Genomic DNA, 15,183 nt, shown 5'->3' on the forward strand with positions numbered 1-15,183 from the left:
GGAAGAGTTCGACCTTAATGTTCTTTCATTGGTGCATTCCTCCATTTCTCATTCTCAACTTCATGCTCTCTTATTCGTGCATGTCAATCTGAGCAAAAGCTCAGCAGAACAATCCAAGCATTCATAATGATGGTGCAATTCTCTGTTAAACAACAACAACTTACATTTCTATAACAACTTTAATATAATCGAATGATGTTTCAAGGTGCTTCGTAGGAGAGTAATCAAATAAAATTTGATGCTGAGCCACGTATGGAGGTTTTAGGAAAAGTTTGATAGAAGAGGCAGGTTTTAAGGATTAAAAACAAAAAAACTGCGGATGCTGGAAATCCAAAACAAAAACAGAATTACCTGGAAAAACTCAGCAGGTCTGGCAGCATCGGCGGAGAAGAAAAGAGTTGACGTTTCGAGTCCTCATGACCCTTCGACAGTTCTGTCGAAGGGTCATGAGGACTCGAAACGTCAACTCTTTTCTTCTCCGCCGATGCTGCCAGACCTGCTGAGTTTTTCCAGGTAATTCTGTTTTTGTTTAGGTTTTAAGGATTGTCTGAAAAGAGAAAAGAGAGGTTCGGGAGGAAATTCCAGAGCTTGGAGCATAAGTAGCTGTAGGTGTGCCCGCTAATGGTGGGGGGATGAAAATTGGAGGTGTAAAGTAAGTCAGAATTGCTAAATTTGAGATTCGGGAAACTGCAGCAGTGAAACCTAACACACCAATCATCTCCTCAGTATGCGACAGGCTTGTCTGCCTGCAATTTGCAATGACATTGTACAGCGTCTGCATTCAGATTAGGCCCAATCTCCTGCCAATTATTCCCCATGTGGAGGAGGAGTGGGTGAAGTGAAGATGGAATTGTGGAGCAGACAAACAAAGAACTATATAAGCACTGTGCCAGCCTCTGAGTCAGAAGGCTGTGGGTTCAAATCCCTGCATGCCTAGGTACTTGAGCACAAAATCTAGGCAGACACTCGCAGTGCATTTCTGAAATATGCTGCACTGTCAGAGATATGCTGTTATTGGTGATGAGACATTAAAATGGGACCCCTTGTCCCCTCTGGTGAATGTAAGGTCCCATGGCACGATTTTGAAGAGGATCGGGGAGCTCGCCCGCAGTGCCCTGTCCAATATTTATCCCTCAACCAACACCACTAAAAAATAGATTATCCGGTCAATATCACATTGGTATTTGTGGGATCTTGTGTGTAAATTGGCTGCCAAATTTCCTACATTACAACAGTGACTACACTCCGAAAGTACTTAATTAGCTGTAAAGTGCTTTGGGACTGTGGGGGTGTGAAAGGCGCTGTATAAATGTAAGGCTTTTTTTCACCTTCCATATCCTCAGGGCAATCCAAAATGCTTTACAGCTAATTAATTAGTTTTGCAATACAATCATTGTTCTACTGAAGGCAAGCACAGAGCCAATTTTGAGCCCAAGAACAGTCAATGAAATAAATGAGCAGGTAATCTGTTTTTAATGATGTAGGTTGAAGGATAGGTGTTGGTTAGAGAACTGGGAGAACTCCTCTGTTCTTCTTTGAACAGAACCAAGGGATTGTTTACATCCCCCTTAGAGGGCAGACAGGTCCTTGGTTTAACGTTATAACTAAATGATGGCACTTAGCTCTGACAATGCATTGATTGCTCCCCCAGCACTGGGTCTAGATCATGTGTGGAACAAGCGTTAAATTGTTTAGTTTAAAGAGCAAAATGAAATGTTGCAAACAAATATTTGCTCTGTAACAACCCGTTCAAATTGGAAGGAATCAAATTGCAGCGATTTGTGGTCTGTGGTGAGGCTGGTGATGTTACCGTGGTTTCCTGCCATGGTATCTCTGCCTCTGCCGCTTCCTGTCTCCTCTATGCTGTTAGGCAATCTGAAGAGGGTTTTTTCCTTCCTGAAAGACAGTCTTTATCTGAATAACACACCCAGTGTTGTGTGTCTGTTGGCTTTGGCTGATGCTCGACTAAGAGTCGAGAGAGCAAGGTGGGGGTCAGGACATTAAACTACGTGGCACATGGGTGTTTCCCCTTATTCCCTCTTCCATTTTGATTTAGTGAGTTTTATTTCTCTTACATCAAAGTATAGAAACACTGAACTGGCATTCCAGCGTACTCAATATTGGAACCAGACTGGAAAACGTAATTCTGATCTTCACATAAGGATATAGAAACTAACGTTAGGGGTCAGAAATTTACCAGATAACAGCTAATTCATTTGGAGGTGGAGAACAGAGTGAGAATAATCTAAATGGAAGGTTCTGTCTAGTTGACCATACTTAATCCTGTAAAGAAGTAACAAGAGCAGACAAGTGCAATGTAGCAGATGTGATACACAGGCAATAACTTGCATTTATATAGCACCTTTAAAGTAGGAAAGTGGCCAAATGGAGGGTTATCCAAAAATTAAATTTGACACCAAGCTATATGAGGAGGTATTAGAACATGTGACTGAAATTTTGATCAATTAGGTAGGTTTTAAGCAGCAACAGAAAGGAGGAGAGAAAGGCAGAGAGGTTTGAGGAGGTGACTCCAGATCTTAGGTTCAGCACTGGTAAATTGATGAAAATCAAAGATAAGCAAGATGCCGGAATTAGAGGAGTACAGAGATCTCAGAGGCTTTTGGGGCTAGAGACGAATATAGAAATAGGGAGCGGTGAAGCCGTGGAGTGTTTTAAAACAAGAATGAGAATTTAAAGTCAAGACATTGCTTAAACAGCAGCCAACATACTGTAGGTCAGCGAGCACACGGGTGATACATGATCAGGACTTGGGATGAATTAGGACATGGGCAGCAGAGTTTTGAACGAGCTCGAGTTTGTGGAGGGTGCAGGATGGGAGGGCAGCCAGCAGACCATTGCAGTTGTTGAGTCTCGAGGTAATAAAGGTCTGGATTCAGCAAGAAATGAGCTGAGGCAGGGTTGGAGATGGGTGATGTTATGAAGGTGAAAGTAGGCGGTCTTAGTGATGGAGAGGTTATGGGGCTGGAAGGTCAGTTCAGGCTCAAATGGGATGCCAAGGTTGTGAACAGTCAGTTTCAGCCTCAGAAAAAGGTCAGTGAGAGGAATGGGCTCAGTGAATAGGGGATGGAGTTGGTGGTGGGGATGGAAGATGATGGTTTGGTCTTCACAATATTTATTTGCTCATCCAAGCCTTTGAGAAGGCTCCACATAAAGTACTTCTGACAACGGTCAAGATGTATGAGTCAGGGGTCAAGTAGTTGAATGGATTAAAAGATGGTTAGAGAAATGAAAAGAAAGAATTGGAATTAAGCGAAGTTACTTAGACTAGTGGGAAGTGGTGTTTTGTGGGGATTAGTGCTGTGCTGTTCAGTTTCTATAAATGATTCGCTTCAGAACTAGAAATGTGCTGTCAAGATTTGCAGATGATACTAAATTATGGGGTATAATTAGTAATGTCCTTTAATCTTCCAAACTTCCATAGATTCTGGAAAGGTCCCAGTGGATTGGAAAACCATAAGTATAACACCTCTATTCAAGAAAGTAGGGAGACAAAGCAGGAAACTATAGACCAGTTAGCCTAACATCTATCATTAGGATAATACTAGAATCCATTGGTAGCAGGACATTTAGAAAATCATAATTCAATTAGGCAGGGTCAAGATGGTTTTGTGAAAGGGAAATTATATTTGATAAATTCATTGGAGTTCTTTGAGGATGTAATAAACATTGGGGATAAAGAAGGACCAGTAGATGTGGTGTATTTGGATTTCCAAAAGGCACTTGACAAGGTGCCACATAAAAGGTTACTACACAAGATATGAACTCACGTTGTTGGGAGTGATATATTGATGTGGATAGAAGATTGGCTAACTGCCAGGAAACAGAGTCAAGATAAATGGGTCATGTACAGGATGGCAAACTAAACAGCGGAATGCCACCAGGATCAGTTCATAGGCCACAACTATTTATGCTATATATTAATCACTTAGATGAAGCTCACTGTATTGTAGCCAAAATTCCTGATGATACAAAGAGGCTGCAGAGGGCTACAGATGGTTTAATTGAGTGGGCAAAAGTTTTCCATGAAGTATAATGTGGGAAAATGTCAGGTTATGCACTTTGGCGGGAAAAATAAAAAGCAGAAAATTATTTCAATGGAGAGAGACTGCAGAATGCTGCAGCACAGAGGGATCTGGGTATCCAATGAATCACAAAAAGTTAGCATGCAGGTACAGCAAGTAATTAGGAAGGCAAATGGAATGTTGGCCTTTATTGCAAGCGGGATGATGGATAACGTAAAATTGTAGCAAGACTTCCCTACTTTTTTACAGGGCATTAGTGAGACCACATCTAGAGTAATGTATACAGTTTTAGTGTCCTTACTTAGGGAAGGATATACTTGCATTGGAAGCAGTTCAGAGAAGATTCACTAGGTTAAATCCTGGGATGAAGCGGTTGTCTGATGAGGAAAGGTTGAGCAGGTTGGAATTTAGAAGAATAGGAGGTGTCCTTATTGAAACATAAGATTCTGAGTGGGCTTGACAGGGCAGATTCTGTGAGGGAATCTAGAAATAGGGAGCACAGTTTGGAAATAAGTGTTCTCCCATTTAAGAATGAGATGAGAAGAAATTTCTTCTGAGGTTTGTTAGAATTCTCTTCCCCAGAGAGTCATGGAGGCTGGGTCATTGGGTATATCCAAGGCTGAGTTAGACAGACTTTTTATCGACAAGGGAGTCAAGGGTTGGGGAGCAGGCCAGAAAGTGTATTTAGGCCATGACCATATTGGCCAAGATCTTATTGAATGACGGAGCAGGCTCAATGGGCTGAATGGCCTACTCCTGGTTCTATTTCTTACGATCTAATGTGGAGGATTGCAACAAAGTACAGGAAGAGATAACAGACCAGCTTTCATTTACTGACTGTGTTACTTAATTTGTTCCAAATGGGTTAGTGTCGATCGTAAATTAATGCCATTTGGAAAATCGAAGCATCCATGTGTTTGGGGTCCACCAAATGGGTCTACTGCAACTCTAATACAAGAACAGAAAATGCTGGAAATACTCAGCAGGCCAGCATCTATGGAGAACAAAACAGAGTTAACACTTCAGGTCAATGACCTCTCGCCAGAAGACAAAAGGCCATCGACCCAAAACGTTAGCTCTGTTTTTCTCTCCACATTTGCTGCCTGGCCTGTTGAGTATTTCCAGCATTTTCTGTTCTTGTTTCAGGTTTCCAGGGATCACATTGTCTTGCTTATGTACCATTGCATCTCTGCCTGTGCCTGCTGAGTACTCGCTGTTCTAAACCCAACCTAATTGTGTTCCCAAAAACGGAGGCTAACTCAGTCTTACACTGCTCTCTGGGTCAGTAGATTTTTTGGGTTCAAGGTCCACTCCAGAGTCCTGAACCCATAATCAAAGAAAGAAAGAACATAAGTCAGTGGATCTCATCTGGATTGTAAGGTCGTACCAGAATAATCTTAGGGTCCATTTGAGGATATAAATAAAACGTCAGTTATTGTACAACCTGACTTAAGCTGGAGAACAGAAGATCCTGGAGAAATTCTCTTTTTAGGTATTCGAGTTTCTAAGAAAGAAAAGACTTGCATTTATATAGCGCCTTTCATGACCTCAGGAAATGCCAAATCCCTTCACAGCCAATGAAGTGTTTTTGAAGTGTGGCCACTGTTGTAGTGAGGGAAACATGTGGCTAATTTGGAGACAGCAAGCTCCCACAAAGAGGTATTTGGGTGTCCTTGTACATGAATCACAGCAAGTTAACAAGGAGGTACCCAAGCACTTAAGTAGGAAAATGGTATGTTAGCCTATTTCAAGGCATTTAGAGTGCAAGAGTAAGGAAGTCTTGTGGTGAGACCACACCTGGAATACAGGGTACAGTTCTGGTTTCCTTACCTAAGGAAGAATATACTTGCCTTAGAGAGGATGCAGCCAAGATTCACAAGATTGACCCCTGGAAGACAGGGTTGTCTTTCCCGGGGCAGCTGGGGTAAAAAGGGACTGTACTTTCCAAAGTTTAGAAGGATGGCAGGTGAACTTATAAAATTCTTTGGGCTTGACAAGGGAAGATGCCGAGAGGGTGTTTCCTGTGGCGGGAGAGTCAAGAACTAGGGAGCACAGTCTCAGGATTAAGGATCAGCCGTTTAAGACCGAGATGAAAAAATTCTTTGCTCAGTGGATTGAATATTTGGAATTATTCACCCCAGTGGGCTTTGGATACTCTGTCAATGTGTATGTTCCAGACCAAGATTGATGGATTTTTGGGCACTAAGGGAATCGAGGGTTAGCAAGGAAAAGTGAAGTTGAGGTTTGAAGATCTGCCTTGATCATATTGCATGGTGGCACAGGTTCAAGGGGCTGAATGGCCTACTCCTATTTCTTATGTTCTTAAACAGCAATGTGGTAAGAACCAGATAATCTATTTTTATGTGTTGACCAGGACACCGGGGACACTCCCATGCGCATCTTTGAAATAGCGTGTATGGGGGTCTTGAGGGCAGTTGCAGCCTTGAGTTGACTTGCCACCGGAAAGACAGCAGCTCCAACAGTGCAGCTGTCCCTCAGTGCTACACTGGAGAGTCAACCAGGATTACGTGCTTCAGGCCCTGAAGTGGGATTTGAATCTGGACCTTCTGATTCAGAGGTGAAAGCTCTACCCACTGAGCCATGATTAAGAAACAGTCGGACAGCAGACTTGGGTGACATCCCTCAATATTCCACTCTGTGAGGGAAATGTTCCTTCCCTGCTACCATGAAAAGGTTAGGGGTTTTTCCTGGCTTGGAATCATGAGAGAGGATGCAATGTATACTTTAATGGTTAGGTTTTTCCAAGGGTAGGCGTCCCTTCAATATTCCTGATCAGGAATCTCAGTGGGAGCATCCTAACCTTGATTACTGTGTTGTTAACTGCCACGTATTAACTTCTGGTTCAGATAAAATGATTGTGGTGGGGACTTCAGTAAAACTAACACCATCTCCTTGTCCCTGCAGAGTTGTAAAGGAAGAGATATCAGATGACAATGCCAAGTTGCCCTGCTTCAACGGTCGAGTGGTATCATGGGTGAGTCATTCTTTCAGTTCAGTTGGTTTGTGATCTAAACAGTGACAATGTGCATAAAGTGGCGCAGAAACAGGCCATTCAGCCCAACTAGTTCATGCTGGTCTTTATGCTTTCTCCCATTCTACTTCAGCTCAACTATCCTTTTGTTCCATTCCCATCTACTTAGACAGCCTCCCTTTAAATGCATTTGTGCTACTCACCTGAGTTACTCATTGTGATAGTGAGTGCCAAATACTCACCAACCTCTAGGTTGAGAAGCTTCTCCTGAATTCCTTAATCAGATTTAATTGTGAATAGCTTGTGCTTATAACCCCTAGTTTTAGATTCCCCATAAGGATGTAAGAAATAGGAGCAAGGGTAGGCCATTTGGCCCATTGAGCCTGTTGCGCCATTCAAACAGATCACGGCTGATCATCTACCTCTTATGCCATTTTCCCCCACTATCCTCATGTTCCTTGATGTCATTAGTATCCAGGAAACTATCGGTTTCTGTTTTGAACGTGCTCAATGACTGATCTTCCCCAGCCCTCTGGGGTAGAGAATTCCACAGATTCACCACCCTCTGGGTGAAGAAATTCCTCCTCATCTCGGTCTTAAATGGCCTGCCTCTTATTCTGAGACTGTGTCCCCTGGTTCTAGACGCACCAGCCAGGGGAAACATCCTATCCACATCTACCCTGTCATGCCCTGTAAGAACTTTGTAAGTTTCAATGAGATCGCCTGTCATTCTTCGGAACCCTAGAGAATACAAATCCAATTTCCTTAATCTCTCCTCAGATAAGACAATCCCGCCATCCCAGGGATTAGTCCGGTGAATCTCTGTTGCGCTCCCCCTATGGAAAGTGTATCCTTCCTTAGAGAAGGAGACCAAAACTGTACACAAAACTCCAGGTGCAGTCTAACCAAGGCTCTATACAGTTGCAACAAGGCATCTTTATTCCTGTACTCAAATCCTCTTGCAATGAAGGCCAGCACAAGCAGATATTAAACTTCTGACAGCCAGTTGGTGAAGAAGGAGACCAGAAGTCAATCTTTACTCAGTTTTAGATTTATTCACAAAGTGAAACATTGCAAATGTACAGCTCCTAACTCTAAAACTCACCACCAGTGTCAGTGTATCTGGTTATACCTCTACTGTTCAACCCTTAACCAATTAAGAGCCCCATTTGAAAGGGGCACTTCTAACCAACTTGAACAAAACCCCCCAAAAACTTTAAAGAAACTTTTAACCTTAAATTAAAACGTCATTTGTGGTGTCAATGATGCACTCCATTGCCCCCAACCCACCATATCCACCAGTCGCAGAAGTCATCAAGCGTTCCAGTGGACACTGTGTGCTCTCTGTCTAGGGACACCTGGGTAGGGATATAACTATGAAAAGAGGCAGGCAGTCAGGCCGAATGACCACCCCCTTGACTGCCCACTGCCTGGACTTGTTAATGGCCACCTAGGCCAGGCCCAGGAGCAGCCCCACGAGGAGGTCCTCTGATCTGCGTACCCCCTTCCCACTGGGTGGCCCAAGATCAGGAGCGTGGGGTTGAACTGCAACCAGAAATTGAGGAGCAGCCCCTTCAGGTAATGAAAGAGGGGCCGCACCCTGACATACACTATATAAATATACAGACCCCTCCAGGCCACAGAAATTACAGGCGGTCTGGGAGTCCATGAGTCAACTTGACCATCAATTGTACGGGACTGCCATGTGCAACAACCCCCACGCTAAATCCCCGATGGAGAAAGGGAGGATTCCCACATGGAGCGCCCTCTACTGGGGGCCTTCCGTCTCCACCAGAGGGAAGGATGGAACGCCAAGGCGCGTCTGGATTGCCGACCAGGATGAGGGAGTGGAGGGTGTGCAGCAACAGCATGTACAAGGGACCCTTCTGAACAGAGTGGAATGGCATTGAGGGGATTTCTGAAAGATGGCTCAGGTTGTGCAGCTGACGCTCCCAGCAGAGGTTTTGGGGCCTGGCTCCAATAGGGAATTCCAGCCAAGTTGGGGGGAGGTGGGGGGTGGTCAGCTCGAATGGGAGAGCACTATACACCTGAGACGTTTTGACACAGGGCGTAGTCGGGGTGGAGTACCTCATTTTTAAGGCTCTGGATGGTTTTGGCCGTGAGCTGTACACGTGCAAGGACACACGCCATGCTAGTTCTTCCGGCGACATCTAGCCCACTCCTTCACCATCCACTACGTTCCCGACTCTGGTCACCTTAGCAGCCTGAACCCCCTCTTCCAGTCATATGAACCCATACTGATGTAGGTGAAGATTCCTGAGCAGCAGCTCCAGGAGGATAACCGTTCCTGACAGGAGGGACCTTCGGCTGGAGGAGGACATGTTCAAGACTCTGATCAGTCCTTAGTAAAAATGGGCAGTGTCTGCAAGGAGCCATGGAGATCCCAAGGTTTATAGACAGGAGTTGCTTGTTGTAATTGAGGCCGTTCAGCTGACAGGTGAATACGTCGCCAGCTCACACCATCCAGGAGGAGGCTCCGTGTATAGGTACCTCTGCAGGGTCTGAAGATGTAAAGTTGCTGCCTGGGTTTGAAGGCACACCAGCACCTGACTGCCCTCCCTAAGCTGGAGACTCAGTACCAGGGCAGAGATCCAGTGCGTAACTTTGTCCCAGAAGAAATCAATGAGCTTCTTCTATAACTTGATGACAAGCTCCACAACATGGCAGCCACCAGTTGGTTTCTGACCAGCGTTCAACCCCTGTAGGACAGCACTTGGAGCATTCATGTCCAGCACCCTGTTTTAAATAAAGCCCACGCTCACCCGCTCTCTGTTTTAAATAAAGCCCACGCTCACCCGCTCTCTTTTAAATAAAGTCCATGTTCACCCGCTCTCTGTTTTAAATAAAGCCCACGCTCACCCGCTCTCTGTTTTAAATAAAGTCCACGTTCACCCGCTCTCTGTTTTAAATAAAGCCCACACTCACCCGCTCTCTGTTTTAAATAAAGTCCATGTTCACCCACTCTCTGTTTTAAATAAAGCCCACGCTCACCCGCTCTCTGTTTTAAATAAAGCCCACGCTCACCCACTCTCGTTTTTAAATAAAGTCCATGTTCACCCGCTCTCTGTTTTAAATAAAGCCCACGCTCACCCGCTCTCTGTTTTAAATAAAGCCCACGCTCACCCGCTCTCTGTTTTAAATAAAGTCCACGCTCACCCGCTCTCTGTTTTAAATAAAGTCCACGCTCACCCGCTCTCTGTTTTAAATAAAGTCCACGCTCACCCGCTCTCTTTTAAATAAAGTCCACGCTCACCCGCTCTCTTTTAAATAAAGTCCACGCTCACCCGCTCTCTGTTTTAAATAAAGTCCACGCTCACCCGCTCTCTGTTTTAAATAAAGTCCACGCTCACCCGCTCTCTGTTTTAAATAAAGTCCACGCTCACCCGCTCTCTGTTTTAAATAAAGTCCATGCTCACCCGCTCTCTGTTTTAAATAAAGTCCACACGCTCACCCACTCTCTGTTTCAGATAAAGCCCCTGTTCACCCGCTCTCTGTTTTGAATAAAGTCCACACTCACCCGCTCTCTGTTTTAAATAAAGTCCACGCACACCTGCTCTCTGTTTTAAATAAAGTCCACGCTCACCTGCTCTCTGTTTTAAATAAAGTCCATGTTCACCCACTCTCGTTTTTAAATAAAGGCCACGCTCACCCGCTCTCTTTTAAATAAAGTCCACACGATCACTCGCTCTCTATTTTAAATAAAGGCCACGCTCACCCGCTCTCTGTTTTAAATAAAGTCCACACGCTCACCCGCTCTCTGTTTTAAATAAAGTCCACGCTCACCCGCTCTCTGTTTTAAATAAAGTCCACACGCTCACCCGCTCTCTGTTTTAAATAAAGTCCACACGCTCACCCGCTCTCTCTTTTAAATAAAGTCCACACGCTCACTCGCTCTCTGTTTTAAATAAAGTCCATGTTCACCCGCTCCCTGTTTTAAATAAAGTCCACACTCACCCACTCCCTGTTTTAAATAAAGCCCATGTTCACCCGCTCTCTGTTTTAAATAAAGTCCAGGCTCACCCGCTCTCTGTTTTAAATAAAGTCCATGTTCACCCGCTCTCTGTTTTAAATAAAGTCCATGCTCACCCGCTCTCTGTTTTAAATAAAGTCCATGTTCACCCGCTCTCTGTTTTAAATAAAGTCCACACGCTCACTCGCTCTCTGTTTTAAATGAAGCCCACACTCACCCGCTCTGTTTTAAATAAAGTCCACACGCTCACTCGCTCTCTGTTTTAAATGAAGCCCACACTCACCCACTGTCTGTTTTAAATAAAGTCCACGCTCACCCACTGTCTGTTTTAAATAAAGTCCACGCTCACCCACTGTCTGTTTTAAATAAAGTCCACGCTCACCCACTGTCTGTTTTAAATAAAGTCCACGCTCACCCGCTCTCTGTTTTAAATAAAGTCCACGCTCACCCACTCTCTGTTTTAAATAAAGTCCACACTCACCCGCTCTCTGTTTTAAATAAAGTCCACGCTCACCCGCTCTCTGTTTCAGATAAAGTCCACACTCACCCGCTCTCTGTTTTAAATAAAGTCCATGTTCACCCACTGTCTGTTTTAAATAAAGACCACACGCTCACCCGCTCTCTCTTTTAAATAAAGTCCACACGCTCACCCTCTCTCTCTTTTAAATAAAGTCCATGCTCACCCGCTCTCTGTTTTAAATAAAGTCCACATGTTCACCTGCTCTCTGTTTTAAATGAAGTCCAGGCTCACCCACTCTCTGTTTTAAATAAAGTCCATGTTCACCCACTGTCTGTTTTAAATAAAGTCCATGTTCACCCACTGTCTGTTTTAAATAAAGTCCACGCTCACCCACTCTCTGTTTTAAATAAAGTCCACGTTCACCCACTCTCAGTTTTAAATAAAGTCCACGTTCACCCGCTCTCTGTTTTAAATAAAGCCCATGCTCACCCACTCTCTGTTTTAGATAAAGCCCATGCTCACCCACTGTCTGTTTTAGATAAAGTCCACGCTCACCCGCTCTCTGTTTTAAATTATGTCCAGGCTCACCCGCTCTCTGTTTTAAATAAAGTCCACGCTCACCCGCTCTCTGTTTTAAAACACCAACGGCAGGAAATCTGGTCCTTCACTGACTGACCAGGACATTTTTCCCAGTTGATCCTTGTGGAGGATGCTGCAGAGTCAACCTGCTGAAACTCTCATCCTCCTCAGGTCAGCAGGATCTGTGACCATGAGGAACACTGCATCGGCGTAAGCCAAGAGGACGACCTCCACATCCGGCCAAGACAGAGCCAGCCCCATCAGCAAGAGGCACAGGAAAGGCCTCACACTGATGGCATATAATTGGCTGGACATGGGCACCCCTGACACACTCCTCTCCCAACGTGAAGCCGGGAGGTGAGGTTTGGGGGGGGGGGTGGTCACCAATGACTTGTTAACTTTAATCAATCACTGCGCAGAAATGTACAGGAGTTGGATCTGGGTGACAAAATATGTCCTGAACCTGAATGCCTGCAGAATCCCAAATAAATATCGGTGATCCACCCTGTCAGATACCATCTCCTGATCAAGGGAGAGGAAGGCGATGAACAGTCCAGTTCTCTAGGAATGGTGGATCAGGTTCCAGACCAGATGGACATTATCGCGGATTGTGCAGCCGCGGACTGTAGGACTGGTTGGGGTGGATCATGTGGTTTAAGCACGCTGCCAAGATGAACAGATGCGGTCTTGTAATCTGTGGTGAGGAGGGAGATCAGGCGCCAGTTCTTAGAGAAGGCAGAGGATCCCCCCACCGAGGCAGCAGGACAGTGACGGAGCTGTGGCAGGGGAGGGGCATCTCCCCGGTCATCAGACCTTCCTCCAGGATCCGTGTAGTTGCCACACCAAGTTGTCCCAGAATGTCCTGAGGAGCTCCATGGTCAGCCTGTCCTGCCCAGGGACTTGCCCTTCAAGAGCCATTTGAGGGCATCAGTCAGCTCCGCCAGACTGAAAGGAGCATCAAGTCACTCAGCACCCTCTTGGCTCACCTTCGACAGGTCCTCCCACAGAACTCTGTGAGCCATCCTCACTGAATGGATCCGGATAGAGCAGAGCACTGTGATAGGCTTAGGTCTGAACCCTGATGCCTCCCAGATCTGAGACAGGAGATCCTTCATCAGCCAATAGTGTAAGGAGCTGCGTACAGACTGTCTGCCTTTTTTATTCTGCGAGTAGAAAGGGGAGACGCAGACTATGTCCTGAAGGAACTGCATCTGCGATCTCACGGACGTGCCTTGCGATCTGACGAGTTGCAGGTCCCTCAGCGCGCCCTACTTCCCTTCGTACACCTTCCGCAGGACTGGGTCCTTGACAGGCCTCCAGGTCGAGTACCTCCTACTCCAATCTCTCGACCCTGGCCTTCAGCCTCATCACCAACCCCCTCACATACTTTGTTCTAAGGAAAACAACCCCAGCCTTTCCTCATAGCTGCTGCTTTCCAGCCCTGGCAACATTCTTGTAAATCTCCTCTGTACTCTCTCCAGAGCAATTATGTCCTTCCTGTAATGTGGTGACCAGAACTGTACATAAAATTTCAGCTGTGGCCTAACCAGCGTTTTATATAATTCCAGCATTGCATCTCTGCTTTTAATTCAATACCTCATCCAATAAAGGAAAGCATTCCATATGTTTTCTTTACCACCTTTTGCACCTGTCCTGCCACCTTCAGGGACATGTGGACATGCACTCCAAGTTCTCTCACTTCCTCAAGCCCTCTCAATATCCTCCCATTTATTAAATATTCCCTGACTTTGTTTGCCCTCCCCTAAAGCATTATCTCACACTTTTCCAGATTGAATTCCATTTGCCACTTTTCCGCTCACTCAACTATTGATATAATTGATATAATTCTGGAGTGGACAGCTATCCTCTTCAGTATCAACTACATGGCAAGTTTTTGTGTCATTTGAAAATCTCCCAATTGTGCCTCCCTCATTTCAGTCCAAATCATCAATACATACAACAAACAGCAAGGGCTCCAACACTCAGCCCCATGGGATGCCACTGGAAACTGCTTTCCACTCGCAAAAACATCCATTAACCATTATCCTTCGTTTCTTGTCATCTGTTGATTCTTCCATCATCCTTGCAAGCACTGGTACTTGTGAAGTGTAGACATTGTTGGAATGAAGCAATTAGGGCAGTTTATTTGTACACAGCAAGATGCGACAGTAATGTGATAAGGACCAGGTAATCTGTTGCTGTGATTCTGATTGAGGGATAAATATTTCCTGGAACTGGGGATAACTCTGTTGCTCTTCTTTCTTTATGCTTTCATGGATGTGGGCTTCAAAGGCAAGGCTAGTACTTGTTGCCCTTCCCTAATTGCCCTTGAACTGAGTGGTTTGCTAGGCCATTTCAGAGGGCAATTAAATGTCAACCATATTGCTGTGGGCCTGGAGTTACATGTAGGCTAGACCAGATATGGATGGCAAATTTTCTTCCCTAAAGGGCATTAGTGAACCAGAGGGGTTTTGACAACAATTGATAGTTTTATGTCTGTCATTACTGAGACTAGCTTTATGTTAATTGAATTTAAATTTCACCAGCTGCCACACTGGGGATTTGATTCAATGTACCTGAAGCATTAGCCTGGACTTCTGAACTGGACTAGCCATATAAATACTGTGACTACAAGAGCAGGTCTGACGCTAGGAATCCTGTGGTGAGTAACTCACCACCTGACTCCCCAAAGCCTGTCCACCATTTACAAGGCACAAGTCAGGAGTGTGATGGAATACTCTCCACTTGCCTGTATGAATGCAGCTCCAACAACACTCAAGAAGCTCAACACCATCCAGGACAAAGCTGCCCTGCTTGATTGGTATCCCTTCCACAAACATTTACTTCCTCCACCACCGATGAACAGTGGCAGCAGTATGTATCATCTACAAGATGCACTGTGGAAACTCATCAAGGCTCCTTAGACAGCACCTTCCAAACTCATGGGTGCTATCATCTAGAAGGACAAGGGCAGCAAACGCATGGGAACACCACCACCTGGAAGTTCCCCTCCAAGCCACTCACCGTCCTGAGTTGGAAATATATTGCCGTTCCTTCACTGTTGCTAGGTCAAAATCCTCCCCAACAGGCCAGTGGGTGTACCTACACCACAGGGACT

At 45.1% G+C, this 15,183-nt stretch overlaps 1 protein-coding gene across 1 annotated transcript in view; it reads left to right on the top strand.

Annotated features, from left to right (window-relative positions):
• The window catches only part of LOC121272569 (segment polarity protein dishevelled homolog DVL-3), a 130,992-nt gene that overhangs the window by 16,189 nt on the left and 99,620 nt on the right, over positions 1–15,183 (top strand). The window contains exon 2 of the mRNA XM_041179221.1: positions 6,969–7,038. Within this exon, the coding sequence (XP_041035155.1) occupies positions 6,969–7,038 (70 nt within the window). The remainder of the gene's footprint in view (positions 1–6,968; positions 7,039–15,183) is intronic.

This window comes from Carcharodon carcharias, chromosome 2, assembly GCF_017639515.1.
Source record: "Carcharodon carcharias isolate sCarCar2 chromosome 2, sCarCar2.pri, whole genome shotgun sequence".
Classification (NCBI taxonomy): Eukaryota; Metazoa; Chordata; class Chondrichthyes; order Lamniformes; family Lamnidae; genus Carcharodon; species Carcharodon carcharias.